Source organism: Talaromyces stipitatus, genomic scaffold (assembly GCF_000003125.1).
Source record: "Talaromyces stipitatus ATCC 10500 scf_1105507295515 genomic scaffold, whole genome shotgun sequence".
NCBI lineage: Eukaryota > Fungi > Ascomycota > Eurotiomycetes > Eurotiales > Trichocomaceae > Talaromyces > Talaromyces stipitatus.
Window position 1 is genome coordinate 512,156 of NW_002990118.1, and position 25,420 is coordinate 537,575.

The 25,420-nt window shown below is 43.3% G+C and overlaps 8 protein-coding genes across 8 annotated transcripts, besides 11 other annotated features; 3 read left to right on the forward strand and 5 right to left on the reverse strand.

Moving 5' to 3' along the window:
* Positions 1–119: 119 nt before the first annotated feature.
* Positions 120–1,201, forward strand: TSTA_042160 (uncharacterized protein; the record flags this gene model as incomplete). The annotated part of the gene is made up of 5 exons (XM_002484649.1): positions 120–396; positions 492–526; positions 670–858; positions 1,040–1,107; positions 1,141–1,201. 5 exons carry the CDS (start codon positions 120–122, stop codon positions 1,199–1,201), a joined length of 630 nt encoding a protein of 209 aa, XP_002484694.1.
* Positions 836–1,216: a mobile genetic element.
* Positions 1,217–1,715: 499 nt separating this feature from the next.
* Positions 1,716–1,752: a microsatellite.
* Positions 1,753–2,012: 260 nt separating this feature from the next.
* Positions 2,013–4,051, reverse strand: TSTA_042170 (aspartic-type endopeptidase, putative; the record flags this gene model as incomplete). Its single annotated transcript, XM_002484650.1, has 4 exons — positions 2,013–2,773; positions 2,825–3,562; positions 3,639–3,978; positions 4,018–4,051. The coding sequence occupies 4 exons, from the start codon at positions 4,049–4,051 to the stop codon at positions 2,086–2,088; spliced, it is 1,800 nt and encodes a 599-aa protein (XP_002484695.1). The 3' UTR covers positions 2,013–2,085.
* Positions 4,052–4,912: 861 nt separating this feature from the next.
* TSTA_042180 (pogo transposable element, putative) lies at positions 4,913–6,546 on the forward strand (the record flags this gene model as incomplete). Its single annotated transcript, XM_002484651.1, has 2 exons — positions 4,913–5,256; positions 5,307–6,546. The coding sequence occupies 2 exons, from the start codon at positions 4,913–4,915 to the stop codon at positions 6,544–6,546; spliced, it is 1,584 nt and encodes a 527-aa protein (XP_002484696.1).
* Positions 4,958–5,254: a mobile genetic element.
* Positions 5,248–6,441: a mobile genetic element.
* Positions 6,547–6,823: 277 nt separating the features above from the next.
* Positions 6,824–8,329, reverse strand: TSTA_042190 (uncharacterized protein; the record flags this gene model as incomplete). The annotated part of the gene is made up of 2 exons (XM_002484652.1): positions 6,824–7,537; positions 7,574–8,329. The coding sequence occupies 2 exons, from the start codon at positions 8,327–8,329 to the stop codon at positions 6,824–6,826; spliced, it is 1,470 nt and encodes a 489-aa protein (XP_002484697.1).
* Positions 6,950–8,446: a mobile genetic element.
* A 243-nt stretch (positions 8,447–8,689) lies between these two features.
* On the reverse strand, positions 8,690–10,253 carry TSTA_042200 (uncharacterized protein; the record flags this gene model as incomplete). Its single annotated transcript, XM_002484653.1, has 2 exons — positions 8,690–9,725; positions 9,958–10,253. 2 exons carry the CDS (start codon positions 10,251–10,253, stop codon positions 8,690–8,692), a joined length of 1,332 nt encoding a protein of 443 aa, XP_002484698.1.
* Positions 8,837–9,526: a mobile genetic element.
* Positions 9,972–10,244: a mobile genetic element.
* A 282-nt stretch (positions 10,254–10,535) lies between the features above and the next one.
* Positions 10,536–10,561: a microsatellite.
* A 40-nt stretch (positions 10,562–10,601) lies between these two features.
* Positions 10,602–10,627: a microsatellite.
* Positions 10,628–10,751: 124 nt separating this feature from the next.
* TSTA_042210 (DUF563 domain protein) lies at positions 10,752–12,191 on the reverse strand (the record flags this gene model as incomplete). Its single annotated transcript, XM_002484654.1, has 2 exons — positions 10,752–11,983; positions 12,044–12,191. 2 exons carry the CDS (start codon positions 12,189–12,191, stop codon positions 10,752–10,754), a joined length of 1,380 nt encoding a protein of 459 aa, XP_002484699.1.
* Positions 12,192–13,305: 1,114 nt separating this feature from the next.
* Positions 13,306–13,563: a mobile genetic element.
* Positions 13,564–15,214: 1,651 nt separating this feature from the next.
* Positions 15,215–16,570: a mobile genetic element.
* Positions 16,571–18,788: 2,218 nt separating this feature from the next.
* TSTA_042220 (uncharacterized protein) lies at positions 18,789–21,786 on the forward strand (the record flags this gene model as incomplete). Its single annotated transcript, XM_002484655.1, has 2 exons — positions 18,789–20,189; positions 20,254–21,786. 2 exons carry the CDS (start codon positions 18,789–18,791, stop codon positions 21,784–21,786), a joined length of 2,934 nt encoding a protein of 977 aa, XP_002484700.1.
* A 1,356-nt stretch (positions 21,787–23,142) lies between these two features.
* Positions 23,143–25,282, reverse strand: TSTA_042230 (uncharacterized protein; the record flags this gene model as incomplete). The annotated part of the gene is made up of 4 exons (XM_002484656.1): positions 23,143–24,043; positions 24,109–24,543; positions 24,899–24,971; positions 25,063–25,282. The coding sequence occupies 4 exons, from the start codon at positions 25,280–25,282 to the stop codon at positions 23,143–23,145; spliced, it is 1,629 nt and encodes a 542-aa protein (XP_002484701.1).
* Between the last annotated feature and the right edge of the window lie 138 nt (positions 25,283–25,420).

Here is a 25,420-nt window from a genome sequence, read left to right on the forward strand (position 1 = left end):
GCAATATCTTGCACTGGGCCTCGTCTAAGTGCAAACGGGTACACGCAGTGTACTGGCCTCCGAGATTTATGCCTCACTACTGGCTTCGACCAAGGTTTACCCTGGCCAGCACAGTCAACATGATCACCAAGAGGCTCGGCCAACGTGAGATGCCGGTAGTAATCTGCACGGATTCCTACTCGCTATATGAGTGCCTCACGAAGCTTGGAACAACCAAAGAAAAGCGCTTAATGATTGATCTCATGGCGCTTCGCCAGTCATATGAGCGACGTGAGATTGACGAGATCCGGTGGATCCACGGTGACGATAACCCTGCAGATGCCTTCACAAAGTCAAACCCGAACAAGGCCCTGCAGGACCTCGTTGAATATAACAAGGTGACGATCCGGGTGGAAGGTTTCGTTGAGAGGACTAGGACCAATTAGGAAGCGACTAGGAGCCAAGTAGGTGGCATATAGGAGGTGGTATTAACGTGAGAAACCTGTTTTTAGTGTTTTTAATGCTTGTACTTGTTGACGACCGCTTTGTGCGAGTACTGACCTATTTGCTTACCAAATGAGTCGGTTACGACAGCGGTTTGCTTGTTGATCGTTTTGTCATGTTTTTACTATGGTGTTTTTCACGGGTTTCCGGATCTCGATTGCAAATCGTTTTGTAAAAGAGATCCAGTGTTGGTTGCTTCGTGCAATCGAGATGCCTGGCACTGGTATGCAGCAAGGAGAGGTCACGTATGGCTTACACGTGACCTCGTCAAGCAAGGACTATATAGACCGCGTCAGGGCCTCATTAAGACAGATAGACACAACAGAACACAGAACCCAAGAATCACCTATTGAGATTGACTCAAGTGCTTCGTACGTACGCATATGCACCTTAGTGCACCCACAGAGTCTTTGACACAGAAGCGATAGCAGCTCTATTAGGATTAAAAGCCACCATTCAACGTATAGGATTCTACTCAGGATCTAATATATAGATATGCCTAGATAACCTGGAAGTAACAATCTAGCTTTTATCGTTAATAAATGGCTCATCACAGGAGGTCTTTGAGGAATTCCGCACACTTGCAGCCACCTGGACCTCGCGTCAAATACGCCTATTTACTGAGTATGGCCCAATCTAAATCTACCAAATTCCTAGACATGTAAATATTCCTAGTAATAAAGCAGTAGACCAGGCTGCTAAAGAAGGCGCAAGTTAAACCCTGTTCTCACTTTACTTATAGTCATATACAGCTCTTAAACAGTACACTAAATTATCAGTAGCTGCCCGAGCCCACAGCCACTAGATGAAAGTCGCACTGCAGGCCTATCAAGATTTCGAGATCACCACGTTCCCAATCAGCCTAGAAGAGCTCAAACTTCCACACCCTATATTAGGACGCATCCTAGCTGCGCGCTCTAAGCATAGAGACTTTGCTGACTACCATAAAAGGGTTAACTATCAAGATTCTCACCTCTTTTGTTGATATGGCGCGAGAAAGTTACCAATATACTTCTTCTTCTGCTGGATTGCAAAGAGAAAGGCTGCCCGACCCCCTAGACCTCCTAGACCTCCATCTGCAATTATCCCCTTCCTCCCAGATACCCCAAAGAGTGCTATAAAACTAGCTACCTGGATTTCAGAGTCCTAGTTCTTCGAAGACATCTGTCCTCGACGCCCTGTTCTTAGCACCTAAGCTAAGAAATGACCATAAACCTCACTATGTCCCTTTATCTTTTCTTCATTCTTTTCTCTATTTTTCTTTTCTTTCATCTTAAGCTATATCAGAGTTGAACAGGCTAGATATAGAGGCCAACCATTTGACCGCGGCAGTTATGTAAAAACGCCAAAGAGTCACTTCATGTAGCTAGTCTTATAACACCCAGGGCTTACCCTCTGGCGACCTTTGTCCCGATAGGGAATGGGTAGGCAGTGATTAATCACAACCTACGGCCGTTAAACAATGACACACACACACACATGGATGTCTGCATCTGACTACACTATAATGCGCTGCTCATAGGCTTTTGTAAACTACAGCGAAATATCCATAAAATTATGACTAATTACATGCATTATCTGATTGTATAGTTCACCTAACTATCATGCCAATTCGTAAGCTGGTGCAGGCGGCTGATTCTGTGGCTTGCCATAGATCTCCTGCGGAGCTGTCGGATCGAAAGAATGTGAATGAAGCTCGTAGAGGGACTCATCCCGTCTATAAACAACTTCAGGGTGGTTCGATGCGTTGTTGCCGTTGTTGGTCTTGTTTTCCTCTCGCCGCTTTTTGCCAATCGTGTACAACACCATGACAGCAGTCAATGCCACACCAGCTATGCATCCAACTACAATGCCTGAAATCGCTCCTCCAGACACGTCCTTCTTGTGACTGCTATTATTCTTATTGGGCCCTGGATTGGCGGTGCCCGTCTGCGACATTGACGATTCAACGGTCGTAGAAGTCGTGGTACAAAACATACTGACCGGAGTGCCGCTCTGATCGACAGCAACTAGATCCTCGTTCGTCACCGGATTAGCCTCCCACAAAGTATAAGTATTTGCATCTTGGTTGAGCATAAGGTACGCGCTCGTCAGAAACTGTCGGCCCAATTGGGGAAGATCGTCGGCGTTGATCGATTGGATAGAATTGAGAACCAGCTCTGGTGCTGAGCTATTTGCAATAATACTTCCAGTGGATTTGTCGATGGTTAAATTGGGAACAACAAGCTGCTCATTGGGTATGCGCACAGAAAGTCCGGAGCTGAACTTAAGGGTTAAGTCGCCGGTATACCTGTAGAATCTGATCAGCGGATTTGTCCTCTTATGATAGAAACCCACATACGCAATTGATGCATTCGAGTAGAGCATTCCATAGTAGTATATTCCAAATGATCGGGCTGTAATGGCCGTTCCAGTGAAAGTTTGAAATGTTGAAAAATATGGACTGTAAGGCAGCGTGAGTAATACTGGATAGTCTGGCACAATACAAGCCGTCATTGCCGCGGACTCTACTCCTCCAAATAAACTCGCATCTGTGCCGTTCGCAAAATTTAGCACCATGTCTGTGATGGTGACAAGCATCCCTGTAGAACAAGAAGATCTCGAAAAGTCCAGCTTTGCTGTATAGTTGGGGCCTGAAGTTTTTGCTTGGTCAAACCCGCCGAATACAAAACTGCCATCTTGCTGTGCACTCGAAGTCGCTCCTGCCTGGCCCCAATACATAGCCCAGGAGCGAGATGCTATGTGACCGATCTCGTATAAAGCATTGAGTAATGTCGAGTTTTGGCCCAACCCGAAAGCTACCTGTGGATGATACCCCTGCTCTCCCCAATCAGCCCGAGCAATTCCCATGGTAAAATTCGGAAGTGTAGTGTTTGAACTGAGTGTAAGATTATCTGCTGCCCAGTTCATAGACGGATACGGCGAGCTTTCTGTCAAATGCGGTGCGTTAGTAGCATCTCGGTAGCTGGATGAATTCGATGTATTATATGCGCCTCCACGAAACGTTCGACAAGCAGCTTCTGACCAGCCATTCCCACAAAAGCCATCCAATCCATAGACGAAGGTATCGTTCAGCGGCCTGCAAGTAAGGAAGTAAGAAGCTTTGTTCAATTGCCATAACGACAGTGTATGGGGACCTCGGAATCGTAACCTACCATTGTGGGAGAAAAGCAAAGGACTGCGGTGGACTACCTATTGAAAGAGATACGCCCCGTGCTGTCGTGTTTTCGAGAGTTGCATTCCCCAACCTGGCAGAGATGGGATAAGGAGCGCAGTTACTACTCGCCAGCGATACTCTGATCTGAGAAATTAAGGAAAAAAAGGAATAGAGAATAATGATGGATGGTATTCCGAATAACATGGTTGAAGAACTTGACAGTGAACTTGTATGTATCAGAGAGACTGCGTCAATTGTTGCATCATTATCGTCAATAGTCCTAACTTGGTTCGTGTACTTAGGTAGATACATTGAGCGCTTAACAAGTCCCAAGGCTGCTTAGTTGATTCATTATATAACTAATTGGTTCCACATACCTTGGACCTGCTGCAAGCAAGTAACCCCTGACATGGGTTACATACTATAAAAAAACTCTTCGTTGTTGCACTGGCGTGATTCTTGCTATCAACTGGTCGTTTTCAAATTCCCATCTACGCCGCAAGGTGCTCTACATAAACCCACTACCTATTTCGGGTAGGGACATGACTCTTGTAATGGGTCTAATCCAATCAAGAATCACACTTTACAAAATCCCTGTGATACTGACTGGACAACACGATGCCAAGCATCCAGGGTTTGATGGTACTAACTCCAAGTTTTGAAAAGGTTCATCTAAATGTGCTTCTCATCTTATTAGTAAATTGGAAGTAAATAGCGGTATTTTTGGTAATTTTTCTCAGACGAGACCCGCTTTTGGAAAATGTTTGCTTTTAGCGTGGCGCTTCGGCGACACGAGCAACAATGGAAATACAGATGAAAATGTGCATTATTCTGATGGTTCGACCGGTATGGCTCGGCTCAAGTTTCTAGCAATCTGTTCTGTTATGGACGAGTACTAAGAATTTTCTATACCGGCCGTTGATTGGTGGGCGGGCGGGAAATCCCATAAGATTTACTTATACAGCTCAGGTATATGAGGAATAGATCAGATTGTAGAAATTGGCCTATGTTCGATTAATTCTAGCCACACTGAGGGAATTACTCTATCGCAGGCGGCGTGGTATGAGGGCGGTATCAATGCCCTGTATCAGCCTCCAAGAGACGTGCTCTGGACTCTATCGTACCCGATCACTCGATCACTCGATGCCCGCCCTTCCGAAGATTGCTCCAAGCCCTAACGTAATTCCCAAGCGAACCGCCCACCCAAGCGACCCGCCCACCTCCCCGAAAAATAACTCTCTATATTGATTTCTCATATTTCAACGCGTCAAAATGCCACCAATTCGCAAGAAAGATCCCTTAAAATCTGCTCAGATAGAGGGAAAGATCCAGTTAGCTATTTCTGATTTGAAAAATGGAAGAATTTCCAATATTCGTGAAGCTACAAGGATTTATGATATTCCTCGTACGACTCTCCGAGATCGACTCAAAGGCATTGAATATAAAGGTGAAAAGCGCGCCAACCACCATAAATTGACTCAATCTGAGGAGGATTCACTTGTCAAATGGGTTCTTGATTTAGATCGACGTGGATTACCTCCCCGACATTCTCTTGTACGAGAAATGGTCAATTATCTTCTACAACAACATGGAAAATCACAAGTTGGAAAAACTGGGTGACCAATCTGATTAAACGCCGTCCGGAGATTGATTCCAAATTCGCAAGGAAATATAACTATGAACGTGCCAAATGTGAAGATCCAAAGATAATTCAAGAACATTTTGACCGCGTACGAGCTGCTATATCTGAGTATGGAATCTTACCAGAAGATATCTATAACTTTGATGAGACTGGCTTTGCTATGGGACTCTGTGCATCTGCGAAGGTTATTACTGGAAGCGATCGATATGCTCAGCCAAAGCTTTTACAGCCTGGAAATCGAGAATGGGTGACTGCAATTGAAGCAACAAATTCAACTGGTTGGGCGTTACCTTCGTACATTATTTTCAAAGCAAAGAAAAACGTACGATTAGGTTGGTTTGAGGATCTTCCAGATGATTGGAGAATCAATATTAGCGATAATGGTTGGACAACAGATCAAATAGGATTAGAATGGCTTAAAACCCATTTTATTCCTAATATTAATGATCGTACAATGGGAAAATACCGAATGTTGATTCTTGATGGCCATGGAAGCCATTTGACTCCAGAATTTGATCGTACATGCACTGAGAATAATATTATTCCAATCTGCATGCCACCTCATTCTTCGCATCTATTACAGCCTCTTGATGTTGGCTGTTTTGCAGTTTTAAAACGGTATTATGGGCAGGTTGTTGAGCAACGAATGAGGCTTGGATTCAATCATATCGACAAAATGGACTTTTTAACAGCATTTCCACAGGCTCGTACAGTGGCATATAAAGCTCAATCTATTCAGAATAGCTTCGCAGCCACTGGATTAGTGCCTTTCAATCCAGATCGAGTTCTTCAATATCTTAATATTCAATTGAAGACTCCAACCCCCCCTCCAAGTCGATCAAGCAATACAGCATCATCCTGCTTACAAACACCTCAAAATATACGCCAATTTGTACGCCAGTCAACTACAATCAATAAACATATAAATGAGCGCACAGGAAATCAGAATCAAGAAATCAATCAGGCAGTTATACGGTTGTCAAAAGCCTACGAAATACTAGCGAATGATACTTTACTCGTACGGAAAGAAAACCATGATTTACGAGCTGCGAATGAAAAAGAGAAGCAAAAACGCCAAAAATCTAAGAAACAGATATCTATTGAGCATGGGATTACTAGTGAAGAAGCTCAAGCGCTTGTACAAGGTCAGGTTGAGCCGGAGCTCCCAGCTTCTCAAGCAGTCGTACGCCGCCAATTTCGCTGCAGTGGTTGTGGTGTTGAAGGGCATAAAATTAATCGATGTCCTAATCGTACTACTAATTAATTTTTTGTATATAATTTGTATGTGATTAAGAAATTGTGATTTGAAATCAATATAGAGAGTTATTTTTCGGGGAGGTGGGCGGGTCGCTTGGGTGGGCGGTTCGCTTGGGAATTACGTTAGCCACACCACAACTGATTATGTAATATTTGTCGTTAACGTAACGTAATCCACAAGCGAGTTGGCCACACAAGCGAGTTGGCCACTTTTCCCGAAAACGCGCTCTATTATTGATTTCAAATCTCAATTTCTAACCACATACAAATTATATACAAAAGAATTAACTACTAGTACGATTTGGACATCCAGTTATTTTATGTCCTTCAATACCGCAACCACTGCAGCGGAAATGACGCCGTACAGGTGGATGAGAGACTGGGAGCTCAGGCTCGGCCGGAGCAGTAGAAACAGCTTGAGATGCCTCAATCTGACCTTGTACAAGTGCCTGAGCTTCCTCTCTGGTAATTCCATGATCATGGGATATTTGCTTTTTAGATTTTTGGCGTTTTTGCTTCTCCTTCTCATGTGCAGCCCGTAGATCATGGAGTTCCTTCTGTGCAATTGTAAGCTTATTAATACTCATCTCATAAGCCTTTGATGCCCGTGTAAACACTTCACCAATAGCCTCAGATGAACTTCTTGTATGCCGGCTTATTCTCTTCTTGGTTGTAGTCATTTGGCGCTTAAATTGACATGCGTTTTGAGGGGTTTGCAAGCAGGATGATTGTGTATCACTTGATCGACTTGGAGGGGGTGTTGGAGTCTTCAATCGAACAGTAAGCTGTTGATAAACTCGATCTGGATTGAATGGTACTAATCCAGTTGCTGTAAAGCTATTCCGAACAGTTTGAGCTTTGTATGCCATCGTACGAGCCTTTGGGAATGCAGTAAGAAAGTCGAGTTTATCAATATGGTTGAATCCAAGCCTCATTCGCTGCTCAACAAGCTGTCCATAATGTCGCTTTAAAACAGCAAAACAGCCAACATCAAGAGGCTGTAAAAGATGTGAAGAATGAGGAGGCATACAAACCGGAATAATATTATTCTCAGTGCATGTACGGTCAAATTCAGCAGTTAAATGGCTTCCATGGCCATCAAGAATCAACATCCGATATTTCCCCAATGTACGGCCATCAATAAGAGGGATAAAATGAGTTTTAAGCCATTCTAATCCAATATTATCTGTCGTCCATCCATTATCGCTAATATTGATTTTCCAGTCGTCTGGAAGATCCTCAAACCAGCCTAGTCGAGTGTATTTCTTTGCCTTAAAAATAATGTACGAAGGCAATGCCCACCCAATCGAATTAACTGCCTCAATTGCAGTTACCCATTCTCGGTCACCAGGCTGTAATAGCTTTGGCCGAGCATATCGATCGCTTCCAGTGATAACCTTTGTAGTCGCACAGAGTCCCATAGCAAAGCCAGTCTCATCAAAATTGTAGATATCTTCTGGCAAGATCCCATACTCTAATATAACCTCTCGTACGCGATCAAAATATTCTTGGATTATTTTTGGATCTTCACATTTGGCGCGTTCATAGTTATATTTCCGTGAGAATTTTGATTCAATCTCTGGGCGACGTTTGACAAGATTGTATACCCAGTTTTCTCCAACATGTTGGTTTCCGCGTTGTGAAAGAAGACAATTAGCCATATCCCGTACAAGAGAGTGTCGAGGAGGTAATCCACGTTTATCTAGATCTAAGATCCATCTAACAAGCGATTCCTCCTCAGATTGAGTTAATTTATGGCCATTGGCGCGTGTTTCAGCTCGATATGCCATGCCATGTAGTCTGTTTTGAAGTGTTGACCGTGAGACATTATAGATCTCTGCTGCTTTTCGTATAGAGTGTATTTTTTCATTTTTTAAATCGTAGATAGCTAACAAGATTCGTCCCTCTTGTTCAACTGAATTTTTTGAATTTTTATTGCGAATTGGCGGCATATTGACGTGTTGAATTGTGTAGAATCAATATAGAGCGCGTTTTCGGGAAAAGTGGCCAACTTGCTTGTGTGGCCAACTCGCTTGTGGATTACGTTAGCTCACAAGCGAGCCGCTCACACAAGCGGGCCGCTCACCCACCCCCATTAGAAATTTTTGAATCATGATATCTCAGCCAAAACACTATTAAATAATCTCGAACTAGCGATTTTTACATTGATTAATCTTATGCCCAATATCCCCACATCCACTACATTTTGGCAGAGCCCTCCTGCGTGGCTGATCCTGCTGAGTAGGTAAAGCGCCCTGTTCATGCGATACTAACCCACTACCTTCAACTTGCTGATTTTCCTGCTGAGCTAGCTGTAGGCCCTCTTCAACCGATAGGCCTCCTTCATGGACTATCTGCCTAGTCGACCGATTACGCTTTCGGCACTTCTTCTCATTCGCTATGCGTAGATTGGCGTTTTCTTGCGCAAGTAGCGCTGTGTGATGGAGCGCTTGATAGTGGCCTTTGATAATCTGATCTAGTATGATTTTTGATGGGCTCGGAGGGCTATTTGACCGTTGCTTTAGTAGTTCCTTAAGCATCGAAGCTTGCTTTTGGAGTTGAACGGCGGTCTTTGGCGTTTTGGGGGTAAACTGGCTAGATCTACTGCTTGGTCGACTAGACGGTGGTGTAGGTGTTCGGAGGGAGATATTAAGCTTTAAAAGCACCCTCTCTGGATTAATTGGAACGAGGCCTGTAGCAGCAAAGCTATTTTGAATAATGGAGGGTTGAAAGGCTTTGATACGCGCGCGAGGATAATCAGCGAGGAAATCAAGTTTATCGATATGATTGTATGAATTCCGGGCAAGATCGCTAACGACGCGGCCATACGCGCGTTTAAGCACAGCAAAACATCCAACATCAAGCGGTTGTAGTAGATGCGAGGAATGCGCAGGCATACAAACCGGTATAATATCGTTTTCTGCACAAATTCGATCGAATTGAGGTGTAAGATGGCTACCGTGGCCATCAAGAATTAATAGCCGATATCTGCCTCGTATGCGCGAATTCGTTGTTGCTCTATTAGCACAAATACATGCAATAAGAGTAATAAATTCTGTGCTCCCGTCTTGAATTGCACCAAGTAATTTCTTTGAACGGAGCTGGGATTTTGAGATAATTCGCTTCTCTGTGCGACAGAGGCCTATATTGAATCCTTTCTCATCAAAATTATAGATATTTGATGGGCTGATGTGATATTTTTTGATTTTCTCTAAGAGCTTTAGTATATTTGTCAGTTAGATAACATATCAATAAAGATTTAAAAGTGGGAATCAATAAAAGGTTCATACTGTTTATAAAAATGTTCGAAATGTACTGTACTGTATTATCGGTGACTTTGCGAGAATGATCAATTGCTTTCAGATAAATGCTGTCAATTTGATCATGGTAGTAGTGACAGAATCGATAAATCTAGTACTCCCCAACATCGTGTTGTATAAGCTCTACAACAAGATTTCGAAGAATTTGAGGTGTTGGAGGTAATCCACGAGACGAGAGCTTCGATATATGATTAAGTAGGACTTCTTCTTGGGCATCTGTAAGGAGTTTGCGGTGCATGGAAGTTGCTTCCTGGTTTGACGCGGTCTGGCCTTTATACCGGCGCCTTAAGGTCGAAGGCTCAAGATTATATTTCCTGGCAGTTTTGGCATATTGAGGCTCCTTTTGTGATTCTAGATCACTAATTGCCTTCAAAATATCTGCTTCGTTGACCATATTATCGAATTTTGAAGGTTACTTGTGGGAGCGGGGTAAAACGGGCATCGAGTGATCGGGTACGATAGTACCTAGTCCAACAATCCTCTTCCCTTTTAGCTCTTTGCTCCAATCTCCTCGATGCTAGCGCCCCTAACGGAGAAGCTGACTCTGAATTATTCCTATCCATGCTACCCAATATCCTCATTCTGAGCAGAGAAGCAAATAAGTGTTTCCTTGATTCTGAATCAAAAGACTGCCAGTGCTCCTAAAAAATCGAGGCAGCTAAGCACAGTAATAACTTGTGTATGTGTGTGTGTGTGTGTGTGCGGAAAAGATAGAATATTCCTCTCCAGTTTTTGCTAGAAATTTTTTTTTTTTTTTTTTTTTTTTTTGATTGAATCATGACTTGACACTGCAGCCGCGCCCATCGACCAGTTCATCAATGTCTCGCAGAAAAGAGAAGCTGGAATAAGTTTCAGGAAGCATTCGACAAGCTATAATCTACCTACTATTATATTATTTCACAGTGTCAAAGTTATGTCGACCTTTGTTATACATGCTCTTTATCGCAACGTTCATCAGCTGGAGCCACCGTTCCTCGTCCAAAGCGACGTCTGATACTTGCCACGAATTATCATTAGCGCCCCTACTGCTTGTCTGTAGCGTGGAAGCATGTGTACTAAAGTAATCATGGCCCAGAGCACCAGCAAGATTCCGAAAGCCCTTATGTTGGAAACCCTCTGGTAAAATCTCCACCATAGCCGATCTCTGAGGTAACCAGAGACCATGTGTCAGACCGGCTCCGTGAACTCCGACAAGCACGTCCGTGCCACGTATGATCTGTACCTGTTCTTGTAACGGCAGTACAGCGAAATCAATAAGCTGAATGAGAACTTCGCTAGCTTGATACTGCTTTTTTAGCGCCTCGATACGTGCGTGCTGATCGATCAGCTTGCGCGTGCCTTGGCGCTCGATGATGGTTACAACGACCTGGTCTGGCAGCTTGACTGGGTCGGAGATATTGAGTTGTTGTCGGACACGCCACGCAAAAGTCTGCAATAGATCCGAGTGCTGACAGAGAGTTGGCTCCCAGTCAGCCTGCCAAATCGGATTGCTACCGCCGGGTAGAGGAACGACGACTAGGCTGCTGTTGAAATCAGTTGAGAGATCAGGAAGTCGGACCACCGGCATTTTGGCCAAGATTCGCCATAGATCAAAGTATGGCCCGTCGGTGTGACTGTCGACGATGACTACCTGAGATTTTAAGGAGTCTTCAGCGCTGATTATAGGGTGCAAGCTGCCCACCGAACGTGTCATTTGAAGAACATCGAGTGTCATACTTGCAGACATAATTTCCATGAGGGAGTGCCAGATGTTACCCGCCCCTTCGCGCTTCACCAGAATCGTGATTCTTTCTATCTCCTTATTGTGTTCGACCTGCGCATCGAGATCGACGAAATCGTTGAAAACCTGTCGGGGCCCTGTATGGTACCAGTACATTGGAAAGTCATCTAGAGCCGGCGCGCTCTGATTGCTTTCGACTCCCCGGGGATCGATTCTCTCACAAGAAAGCTGAAACTTGCGCAGAGATGGGTTAAACACCGCATTTTGTCCAACACAGAAAGAGTCGATGCGTCCTTCCGGAGCAGTTTGGCTGTGGAAGCACATGAGCTGCGATGGAGAAGCAGGTGAACAGTACTGCGCACGGCTCTTTCGAAGGTTTTCCAGATATGCCAGCCCGAGGCGCTCTGTACAGGCAGGTAAATCTGTATATGATTCCAGATAATCCAAGGGTAGATCTAGAGGACCAGGCTCCAAAACGGCGCCACTCCCGCTGAGTAATCGGGGTTGTATCACTTTCCTCGAATGAAGGAATTGCAGGGTACCGAGAAGGACAAAAAGCGTCAATACGCCCAAAATCAGGCGCCTTTGAGATAAGAAGAAACGGTTGAACATGGCATCAACCCTACCGGATTAGGGACAGGAGAGTTCGAATATGGCATAAGCAAAGATAAAGTTCAGACTTCGACACTGTGAATACTACAATTCCTAGAATGATCACAGTCAATGCCAGAGTGGTGACATGTGCTTTGACTTATTTGGCAATGAGGCAAGTATTGGTGAACAGTTATTTCATTATGACCAGATGAGACAAAGCTGGTCAGCGTTGTGCAGTGCAGAAATACGGCACAGCTCTACGAGTTATCTTCGGAGTAATTAGTTAATCTGTAATTACCTTGTATCGCATATTTCCTGTTCTGTTTAGTAATGTGACTGAATTGCACACCCTGCATTAGCTCCGGCGCTAAGCATCATCTACTGTAACTGGACTCGGGCCATGTAAGACAAGTTCCGGTGCGGCATAGATTGAGGTCCTTCAGTTTAACTTGTAAGTAGCTTGGGATTGGCTTCTCATCGTCATGTGTTCGGTAGAGGTTGAAGTTGTTAGAACTATGACTAGAGCTCCGAAACGAATATGAAACTAGTGCTCCTGAAATTACTGAAATTTACCCATATTTCATGAAATTGAAATTTCAAGCGTTTTTCGACTTTTCAAATTTCATGAAATAGATTTTAGCGTATAACACAAGTCTTAGTCAGCAGGAAGTAAATCAATTAGAACACAAAGTGCCCCATTTTACGCCAATTGTAGCGAAAATTTTGGGGCCTGCGGCCCCACATTTAATAATAGGAATTTGAAATTTCAAGATACAAGTTTTATTTCAAACAACGGGGACCAAATTTCATGAAATTACACTAGTTGAAATTTCAAAATCGGAGCACTAAATTATGAATAATATGAATATGAATTAACTAAATGAATACGAATATGACCCATATTCATATTCACTAAATTCATGAATATATGAATATTCATGAATATCCACAAAAGATGAGGGAGGCAGCTGAAGCTTGAACTTGCTCCTAAGATTAATTTTGAATAGTTACTTACAGAAAAACTATATACAAACAGCAAGCCTACTAAAATTTGATGAAACCCCATTTCCTAAATCCTAAACATTTTTATGCCGAGTCCCAGCATTCTTACTACCCCGTGCCGCCAAGCCCGTGCGCGTGTGGTCGCGGGCTTGGCGGCACGGGTATATTGTCCTTTAAGGAACATCAGCCATCTAAATGTCTTAGAATTCAAGTAGTGTCTCCGAATACCCAGAACATCTCATGCGTTACTAAATAATCTCGTAACACCTACTTTAGTAGACAGAATAGGAAGATAATCCTGTACAGCTTTCGACATTAGGGGGTAGTTAAAGGCATTTGCTTTCCACCATTTTAATATCCAGTCAGGATCCCTATCTTCTAGGCCTCGGAGCGCACCTCAAGGAACCGGGACCAAACCGCACCGCACCGCAAGATAGTGCGGTGTAGTTCCAACTTTTAAGAACCACTGGGCGGTTCCATGACTTCTAGAACCGCACCGCTTTGGACGCGGTTAGGACCAGCGGTTCTATAAATAGTACTTAGAGTAGAAAAATAGCATTGGTGTTTATCATCACGGTTACATGAAAAGTAATCTCCTTTAAGATACAACTTTTACTGTTCTATACTGATATATTTAGGTATGTTGAGTACCTAATCGGCAAAACGCCATCACTTTTTCCCAGACGAGGCATTTTCTATGATTCAAAGGTTGTGTATAGAGGTCCTCAAGCACTTCTCTTCGAAAAAGACTCAGGCATTCTGTGAAAGGTAAAATTTCTACAGTAACAACAATTCGACCCGTGGAAGCACAATATCAGAATGAGTTTCACAGGCCTTTCAATGTTATAGTAGGTCAAGGTGTGCCAATATCCAGGGAATGGTCTCGGAACGGTAATGGTGTCGGAAACTTCGGTCAAACTACCGTCGAGTATATCTCGGATAGCTTATAACACGCTGAAGTTATAAGGCTTCTAAGTACGAAAGGCTTCTTGAAAGCAAAGTCTTAACAAAAGGATGAATATCCGGTTCGATAGAAGAACGTATACTCAAGTTGTCAAAGCTAAGGGGTACTTAGCACGGTTAATTCAAGACGATAGAGTAAAACTAAGTACATGGTAAATGAGCGTCCTTATATACCCTATCCTTGGTAGGGTCAGGAGATCCATAGACATAGTAATGGCTCTCTAGACTCGACCGGAGCTGGGAGATCCTTTGCTTCACTAGGGCTCGCCCGGCTCTCCTACCCTAACCCTAAGGTTGATACGGATAATCTTTGCTTCCGTAGTGAAGTAGTGTAACACTATCTATTCAATCCATTGGCTGCGGATTCTTGATTCTTCTGACAACTCTCTAATACCAAACTTGTCAGGAATGTTGACCTCTTTTATATGTGAGGTCCTGTACAAACTAGATCATGAGATGACATCCAGTCGAACCTTCTAGATATAGCTATATAGAGCTGATTGGATGTCTATATCTCGTCAGTATGTGAACCTAGTTCTCGAAATTTCTTCATGTTAGTAGTATGATGGATTCCCAATTAGGGATAGCGTATTGCGTTCCAACATCGAGTGTTGGATATTTGATACGCTAATCCCAATCAGGATGTCATTACTAATCATGATTCCTCGGAATAACGACATATCCGTGAGAACATGAGAGCCAAACTCAAGCCTACATTTTGGAGTCAGGATTGTCATTTATCCCGTAAATCCGTGATACTTTGCCACTATGATGTGTATATAAAGAGGATCAAGATGTGTAGTTAGCTATGTTTTAGAAGACGTGCAAATCAGAGTCAATTATTCCTCACCCAAATTGTACAACTCCTATCAGAGCCTAACCCCGTTCGGACTAGTACCCAAAGATTCCAATATCGAGAGCTGATCACGTGATATTGCTCACGTGACGCAGGCTACACGAAGGGATGATCTACCGCGTCGAGGTCAAAATAGCAAGAAGAGACAGACAATCAGAAGAATATGACTTTACCAATTGGTTACTAAGCTACTTGTATGCACATGTGCAGAAGCGAACCCACACCCTTGAATATTAAAACTGACCAAGCTAAGTACCTTCCTATTTCTCTAGGCTTTATAGATTTCTTCCTGAAGTAGTAGTAGTGCTTGTTCTGCTGAGCGCCTTTTCCTTGCTCTGAAGTGGTTTGTAGGCAATAGACTGAATGTTTCAATAGCATATGATATTCTTTCTGCAATAACTGCTTCCAGGATCTTACCTAGTGTAGAGAGCAGTGATATAGGTCTTTATGACTTAGCGAGCAAGTAGCTGTCCTTTGCCGGCTTCTTTAGCGGTATAATCTTAGCATTTCTCCATTAGGAGGGGAGATCGCTATCTTGAAGTGATCTCTAAAAGATAGAGAATACTCTTTCTTTAACTACTAGCCAGAGCTGCTTCTATACCATTACTGGGAGGCCATCCTCTCTGGGTGCTTTCCATAGCTTAGCTTTAAAGATTTTCTATTTAATCTCTTTTATAGTGAGATTGGGTATGTGTACTGGCTCTCTTTGTAGTTGGGTTCCCTCTTCTTTAATTCTTGTTAGTAATGGTGGAAAGAATGTTGCTAATAGCTCTTCTGTCTATTCTATTTTATCTTTGGTAGTAGATCTGTTCCCCTTTACCAATGGTAGAATTTTGTCGCTGAATGAACTCCTACTAGGTTTCAGATATTTGGTTGCCTGCTATATATTGGCATCATTAGCAAGAAAATCCTCCCAGTGTGCCTTCTTCTATTTCCTGATTGCATCATGATATTCTTTTACTGCTTCACGTGCCTGTTGTTTGAGCTTAGGGATTGCATGTCCTGCCCTATGCCGCGACCTAGCCTGATTTCTCCAGTAGATGTATATATGGTGAAGCTGCATTAGATCTGTCGTCTACCATTGTTTAGTGTATTATGAGGGTTTTGCCTTTGGTATAAGTTTCAAGACTACTTCTATGACTGCTGTCATGAGGTAGTCTATCTACTGCTAGACTGAGCTGTCCACAGGAACCGCCTATAAGCTAGAGGTGACTCTTACTCTAATTTCTATCTATGGTGTGTTCTTCTAAAGCGGTCTCTCAGTGGCAGATTAATCTAGAACTAATATATTGAACTTAGTTTTAATTACTTGATGATCTAATCTATGGTTTATATAATGTATGCCATATCTAACCATTTCTTCTGCTAGTTCTGTTAATACTAATACTAAGTTAATTATTGTTTCCATATTCCCTGATTGCTATGTCTTTATGTCTCTTGGTAGAAGACTGTGGAGAGAGTGCTCAGTCATGTAGTTAATTAAAGCATCAGCCTCCCTCTATCTTATAGGAGATATTTAATCTCCGCTCTAGAGTTGATTATGCCAGTTGAAGTCTCCCATTATTAGAATATCTGTTTGTATTCCTCCTCTTTTCCGGAAGTCTATCACTAAGCTGCATAGCAGCCTAATTGTAGATGTCAGTGCCTTCTCATTATTTCCCTCTACATAAACTAAGACCACTAGCACTTCCTGGTCTAGGAGACAAACCATCACAGCTATCAGATCTGATGATTTCACTAGGATCTGTTCCGCTTCAATGTTGCTCTGGACCCATAGCATACTCTAAATTGGCCATCTTCCTTCCTATCTTCCTGTAGATATCATCTTTGTCCAGTGACTATATCCCATTGGACTTGTAACAATCATGCCCTTAATTATCCATATATATAGCTTGGATATTGCTATCACACTGTGGTCTCTAATCTTATTATTGTTTATCAAGCTTTGTTATACCATGTCCCTTTTGCCCACATTGAGTTGTAGTGTGCAGAGTGATTTATGTATAGAGATGCATGAGGCATACTCAACAGGTTTTACTAAATAATTCATGTGGTCCTCCATATAGAACGCATTTTAAGATTGCAACCTGGTAGATGCTATAGTGATGTCCCTTATTTGCGCATTTAGCATAGGTCTAAGTCTTTTTATAGGAAAAGGCTTTATGCCCTATCTCCTGGCAGTTAAAGCATTAAGCTGGTCTCATCTGTGGTTCAAAGATTCGAGTGTATATGGATTCTCCTGCTATATCAAAGTAGTTGCCATCTATCAAACATTTAGCATCAGTCCCTTTTGTAATATACACTATCATCAATCTATACGCTTTATTAGACTCCTTCTTGCTAAGCTAGGAGATCTTAGCAATACTGACATTGTTCTCTTTTCCTAGTACCTCAGCTGCCCCTGGTAGGATATTTCCACCCGTATCCAGGACTGCTGTCCGGTTAGCATTGTCAATTTTGACTAGATATAGCTAGTCTCATAGAGTTCTTATTTCTGGTATCTCAATCTTTTGGGCTACTTCCTTAACCTGCTAGATCTCATCTTCATTTCTGCAAATAACTCTAAATCAGGCTATATTTTTAGGGTCCTTGACCACTGCTGCGCAGCGCCAGTTCTTTATTTCCTCGTTCTCTTGCATCACTTTCTCAATTATCTGTCTAATCCCAGCTATTTGGGTCTTGCCCTTATCCTCTTCCATGACTCGGGATGTGTTGATTGTGCAAAATAATGTATTGGCAGACGTAGGCGACACTAGAGGGCCTAATAGTGTATCCTGCTGATGACCAGGTTGGCTATCTAATGCAGCTACATATGTTGTCTTGGCTGAGGTACTTGCGACAGTGTCCAGCTGCTCTTAGAGTTACTTGTATTCCTCCACAGATTAGCTTTGGCTTGTTTCTAGCTAGGCTTGCAGCGCCTTAATTGTGCTGCTCTACTCCTGTATTAATTGGCTCTGTTCCTTGATTATTTTTCCCTGCTTGCTGAGAGCTTCTTTCAGAGTTTTGACTTCCAGATAGGTATCCTCCATATATTGACATATCTTTCTAAGCATGTCTTGGCTTCCATCCTTAGCGCTCTGTTTTTGATCAATAAGGCTAGCTACCTTTTTCACTGCTGTCAGTTCTACTTCTGTTATTGATTTTCTAGACACTTTAACAGTGCTGGTGCTGCCCGTGGCTTCTCAGGCCCTTGTCGAGGGTGTTATAACGCGTCCTGAACGCGTTGTTGTCGCCGGCTCCTCCACCATTGCGTCCGCCATCGCCAGCTTAGCTCCTAGAGCTGAGTCAAGTGCCTGCTATCGCGTATTCCGAGAGAATCACTTCTTCCTATCTCTCCCGTTCTCTCACTATACGGCCTTCGATCTGGTTCCGTCTGGGAGAACAGGGTGAAGATATTGACCATTGCCAAAATCTGGCAATCAAATGGTGTATGTACAGTCATAGACAGGGCCCTTTTTTATCCAGAACTTACTCACTCTCGATAAGCCATACCTCGACAAGTGTTCTTTCAGAAATTTTTTAGACGTCAGTCAACTCATCATAACAACGATAGAGTTGAGGTGTCGCGCCTTGAATGGGCGAATTACTGGATTAGAGATACCTGGGCTTACCAAGGCCCTTTTCTGGAGTGGCTGCAACGGTTTTGTCTCGGATCTGGAGTCAAGGTCTGTTCCAATAAGGACTGTGAAATGCTAAAAGAGAAAATATGCCCAATTGCATTTACCAATTGCCAATGACGTCCCTTCCGGGAATGGCCGATTACAGTCACATCATGCTACCTGAACAATAATAATATGCACCGTATTGATGAGGGGGACCTAGGTTCAGTCAGAGGGATGCTATTTAATTTCGTCAAACTCCAAGAAAATGGCAGGGAAAGAAAACTCGTCACTCAGACGGAGTTTGAGGTGTGCGAGCTCCTCAACTGGATGTGGCAGGCTACAAATGCCGATCCTATTCTCACCCGTCATATTTCGACAGATGTGCTTTCCAAAGCAATTGAAAGAGCCGACTTTCTCGGAATTTGTCGCAATCGTCTGTGGAATCAGGCTGTTGCTAGCGGTGATGAAAAGCACCTTGCCATCCTGATGCAACTGACCGGTAATGGTGATATAGAAGCTGATGTCGCTACTAACCAAAGATTCAAGCATCTCAGGCATGAAAGCTGTTCTGCTGAGTCATGTCTATTCAGCAACGTTGACAGTACAAATGTCAAACAACTGCACAAATGTCCGAGAGAAGACTGTGAGCTATTGGAGTTTCCTTTGGATGACTTGTTATTGGAGACAACCACCGAACCCTACACATGGTGGATAGAAGATGATAAGCCATACCTCACCACGGAGATAGAGTACGTAGCAATTTCTCACGTTTGGTCAGACGGTACTGGCGCTGGAGTACAGAAGGATGGATATGTCAACTCGTGTCTATTCAACTACTTCAAAGAAGTGGCCATGGAAGTTGGATGTAAAGCCATTTGGTGGGATACGATCTCCCTCCCACGAAAAGGCGAGTTCCGAAAAAGGGCAATTGGAAGGATTAACCAAGATTTTCTTTCCGCAAAGTGCACCGTGATTCATGACCAATACCTAGTAAACTTTCCCTGGGTGGACGATGGAACCCCTTGTTTAACCCTGACTCTATCTTCATGGTTCACGAGGGCTTGGATAGCCTTAGAGCTACTCTATTCTACCGACGTGAGAGTAATCTTTCGTCATCCAACTGATCCAACGAGGAAGGTCATCAAAAAGCTGGACACAGAGGTCATCTTGGAAGGAAGTCTCTGTTCTCGTAAACATTTCATCGCATCACGGTTGATTGATGATCTTCGCCATCAGCAGCTAAATACTGTTTCAAGTATACTCGAGGTCTTGAGAACAAGAAGTACTTCGAAGCCACACGACATGATAATTATTGCCGGTCTCCTGGTCGGTCAAAAACCTGACACTAGCCGGATCGACATGGCCGCAGAACTTACGCGAAGCATTTTACGAGCTCTCCAAACGGTCGAAAGTTCGTTTTTGTTCCATAGTCATGCAACCATAGCTGACAGAGGGGGATTTTCATGGTGTCCGTTCAATTTGCTCCAAGGGCCTGATCCATCAACACTTTATAATCGCGATCCTTCTGCCTTGGTCAGCAATAATGGCGCCATTAGTACTGCGTTCCTATATAGAATTTTGCGACAAGAAGATGTGAGAAAGATTACAGCATACAGTTCTCATAAGTCGGTACAGAATAAAATTTTGACTGCTCTAGCAAGTGCAGAAAACATCGGACTTTTCACGGGCACTTTTGGTGAAACCCGTTGATGTTGGCACACTCGACCTACCGCGATTCAGTCTCCATCTAATTGATTGTCACTATGTTGGCGCTGTGAATGTGGAACTCAAGCCCAGTGATGCTAGAATTATTCTTGTTCGCATTGGCCATGTTGAATGTCCTCCTGTTAGCACTGCTAGCCGTATCGTGAATAAATATTGGGGGCAGCCACATTTCGCAAACGTGATCGTCACGAATACTCGGGAATTAATCCACCATGAAGAACAGAAAATTCTTGCAGCACTGCTGACTGTCGATGTTGATTACGCCTATACCGAACTACAAGCATTCTACAGACGTTACTCGTCTCCATGGAGGTTCAGTTTATCTCGTCTCAAGCATGCAGGAAGGACTATAATTGCTTTCCTACTCATAAACTACCGCAGCTATGACCAATCTATCAGCGCCTACGAGAAATCGATCAATGATATAGAGCATATCCAACGTAAATTAAAAGAGATCGATAGGTACATAGATGATCGCCATGAGAAATGGAACAATATGCGACGAGTGTTGGGTGATATCCGAGCCCTGAAATCCAAGTACGAAGCAGAGAAGGAGAGAATACAGACTGTGAAAACCAAATGGCAAGATTTGCTCAGACGATTCAAACAACAGATTATAGCAATAGAAGAAAAAATCGAGCTATATGAAAGCTCGCAAAATTTATTGTTGCGTACGAAACTCCGTTTAGAGCATCAAAATGAGAGCTCTCAAAAGCATATGTCAAGCCATCAGCACACACAACCGGATAATTGTGCTTCAGACCACCATGAAGAGGAAGTCAAACAAGCCTCGGCCGTCCCGGAATATGGATCTTCCCTTCATGAACAAGTTGATATTGATGTGCTAATAGAAATTAAATCGCCAACAGATGATGTGGAGTCTCAAATCAACCCCGGAAAGGAACTGCAGAGCCTTCAGCTCAAACAATCAAATTCTGGATGCATAGATGGTCATGAATCCGGTCTTGATTTTCTTTCTCGCTTTCGCAGAGAGCTGGAGACATTGAGAGAACAAAAGAACGAGGTTGAATCCGGACTCGAAGAACTAGCTGAGGGCGAAGCCTACTATCAGGGCATGATCGAAACTCAACAAAATATGCTTCTGCGATCTGAGCAGATTTTGCTTCGCGATGAAGCAGGATTGGCCGAGATTCAGCGTCTGCGAAATGGTTTTGATGACATCTCTCGCGACCAGTCAGATCTTGGTGAAATACACGTACGGATCCAGAAAAACAAAGAAACAAACAAGGAAAGGCTTGCCACTCTTGAGAGTCTTATGTCTGAGAGTGCTTTGAGTGATATCGATAAGCAGGACTCCGGCTTGAAGAAAGATGATGGTAGCCTTCTATCGCCAGAAACAGTACTGAACGCAATGGGGCACATAGTGTCTAGCGTTGCCTCGGGGTTGTTATCATTTTTTGGCAACTCGTTTGGTGACGATGATTCAGACAATTTGGTATACTAGCTTGGCTTCTTAATCAATTTCAAAATGCAAAAACTCGGTCTCCTAACTATTTTCCGCAACGTCCTACCCAGGTGGGATCCGACATTTGTTGAAAATGATGTACCGACATCTCGGAACGGAGCTGATGCTTACTACCAGATTGATGTCAATGTAATCAATGTACACTCAGCGATAAGTACCACGAATGTCGTACTTTTCAACCCCGAGCAATTCCTCCCTTGTTTACTTTGTGGACGGAATCTCACCAAGCACTGGATTACCACCAGAAGTGAAGAATCGGGATATGCACAATGACAAGCAAACGATCTGCATCAAATAACAGAAGTAAACCTGCTGGGAATGCCGACTGGCAAAAGTAAAGGTATAAAATGATTCTTTTCTCATTGAATTCGATTTTATTAAACCAGACTGATGTATAGGAGCACATGATAGACTGATAAACCTTCTATGAGTGCTAGTGTGGTGACCAACGGCCTTCATGCCAAATATGCATCATGAAAGGCTACCGCTGTGAATACCCGGATCCACTTGAAATCAATTTTTGCAATGAGAACAACAAGATCGCTATGCGTGCGGAGACGCTTTGACATCAGAGGTCTAATGTCCTCGCGAGCGGCTCTTCGCAAATTAAACCCGGTGGGCTCAAGACATTTCAATAACGGCAGTGTACAGAAGGCGGGGAGAGTTCGAGTATTGCTTGTTCAGTTATTGATAATAGATAATGTTTCGACGTGAGAGAGCTTTCTTGATCATTTGGACTGCTCTTGCTTAGGTAGTAGAACAAGCTTCTCACATACTCAATAATACCAAGGTCACTACTCGGAGGGAGAGAACTTTGATATATGCCCCATTTATCATCCTACACTTACATTTTAATCACACTACTCACTCCAGATTTACCCTGTTAACATTCACTAATACCCACGCGTAATTGTATTGGTCACTATTTACTATTTCAGATCTCCCAACGCCTTCCAAATGAGATAATTTGTACGAAACGGGAATCTCGGTTTCGGGTCCACGAAGTCTCTCGTACTTATCACTGGGTTGTTGGTGCATGCCATCACATACACTCCTTGAAGATCAGAAGGCCAGTCATCTCTAGGTTCGGACTTTGTCTGACCATTGCGCATATAGTTATGGAGATGGTGGGTGGGCGAATAATGGCGCCTATCGACTTTCAGATGACGCCAAGTACCAAGAAAGGGCAGCCCTGGTGATGCAACACTCTATTTTTCGATAAAGAGGTTTGATGGACTGGATAATGATTTGGTCATGTGCTTGAGTTTACAACTGCGGCATTTTGTTGAATATTGTGTCGAGCAGAGGTCTCAAATGTCCCCCATATGACATATATCACAACGGCAGACTCAGTAACGATTCGTTCCAGTCAAAGTCCAAGAAGAAATCCAGCTCGGCCATATCCATGTTAAAGTAGTTGGTTTGTTCAGTGCCATTATCCGTTGTTGTCGTCTTTGCTTGACCATTGTTCAAAAGCTTCCGCTGAACCAGCAATGATGCACTCCGTGCCACGTTAAATCCCATTCTCGATTTCGCAGTGAGAATTTCCTCAGTCTTATCCTCGGGCTTCAATGTTTCACTGTAACTGCTCATACGTTCTATAAGAGTACACGTGCGAGATACGAAATCGTTAGGAACAATTTCAAATCTGCGCATCAATCCCCATCCCTGGCGTATAGCAGTTGATAATACACCGTCATCGACGAGGTAATGATGTTTGGAGCACTTCAATAGAATCAAAAAGGACACGCAGGAGGCCAAGGATTTAAATATCCGTGTAGGCACCTTGACCAGTTGCTCTTCAATAGTTGATGCAGCTTGGATAGTAGCAATAACACATAGGTATGCTTGCAGAATCCAAAGAGACGATTTTTCACTTCCTGTCACTTCCAACTCAATCCCATTGCTATCTAGGGAAGAGATAGCAATGATATAGAGTAACAATTTGCAAGTACAAAAGTTTATATAGTCGACTCTTGTCCAATACGGAGATAGATTTGCTTCCAGGACTCGGAGTTCGGTTTCAAAGGCTGGAATGACATGTTGTGCGTTAGGAAGTAAACCCGTAGCTGAGAATTCATAACTACCAAGCATTGTAATTATTTTCAGCAAATGGTGGGAGATCTGTAACTGGCAGTACAAGGTGTCTGGAAGCCATGCCGGTTTTGTAGCAAACGCGTCTAGTAGACCACGGTCTAAACGAGCGGTGGGAGGAAGCCCAAATTGGCCATTAACACTTGGAATATGATTAGTCTTTGATTATTAGACCCTATACACAATAGAGAACTTTATAGGACTTACCTAACGTTGCTGGCAAAGCAAAACACCCAAGCTAACTGCCTGGGGATGTTTGGATGGTTATGGACGGCTGTCACCCGGTCAAATTCTACTACAAATCCCGGTCGATGCAAACCCATACGATAACAAATTTGTGTTGCCATGTTGACAAACGAAAGAGATGGGTCAGTAGGGAGTTTTTCGAATGGAAGGCTCCAATAACAAAGTAGTAGAAGAGCCTGAACAGCGTGCAAGTTTGCATTTTTTGGCTGAATGCAATCGTACGCCATGCTGGATACCTCTTCTGCAAGTGTTGAAAAAAGGGCTCTTAACTCGGTCTTGTCTCTTATCGCAGTGAGTATGACTGTCCAGAAGAGAAGAGGACTTTCGTCCGAGTGTGCAATGAATGACGACGATGGCGGCAAAATAGGACAGATGGGATGATAGTATCGATAGTACCTAGTCATAGTGTCAGTAAGATAATCCTTTGCTCAGAAGCGTAGACCACCTACTCAGTGAGAAGTTCCTTGATTAAAGATGCCGATAGTTGCACATCCCCAATTGATCTTGTTGTCGGCACCAAGGCATCGTCAAGTGTAGCATTTTCTTGGGTCAGTGGAATACCATTAGTAGACCCAGGCAATTGTAATATCGGAGAATGCGATCCATTCGACGCGCTATCATTTGGTTGCTCCCTCAAACTATTCATAGCCACCTTAACCTGTCGCAACTCTTGCTCCACCTGCTGCAGGTGTCTGTTGGCCTGGTTAGTAATGAATAGAGGAATCTTTTTTTTCTGGTCAGGATAACATACTGTCTTTTCTTAGTCCTTTTAAAAGACGGATCCACCGAACAGAATTTGCCTGCTTTGGTGCACCTCGTACATCCTGCCGGAAATTTAGACGGTCCGTCGCACGCCAGCTGATGCCGTTAGACGCGTTCGTACAATCGATCAACTTGCAGATAAAATACACTTACTTTCATCTGGCGGCAATGTACGCACGCTATAAAATTTGATTTTCGTCCTCGCATTGTCAAGGAATGGGTTAAGAGCCAGCATGAGATGGAAGTTGAGATGGAAAGGTTGAGAAGAATTAATTGTTCGGTGTTGGTTACCGGATTTTAAAATGATTTGAAACGCCGAATTCAGCCGACTTCTCAGTGTCCAGGATATGTCACTGCCTAGTTCATTTTGCATAACAATGTAAATTATGTGGGCATTATTCGTTTAATTGTATATACGAATAGGGACATACTGGTGCTATCATGCTGGGTGTCTGAAGCTCTCACAGCCAGTATACTGATATATATAACTCGGTATTAGGCATATCACAAC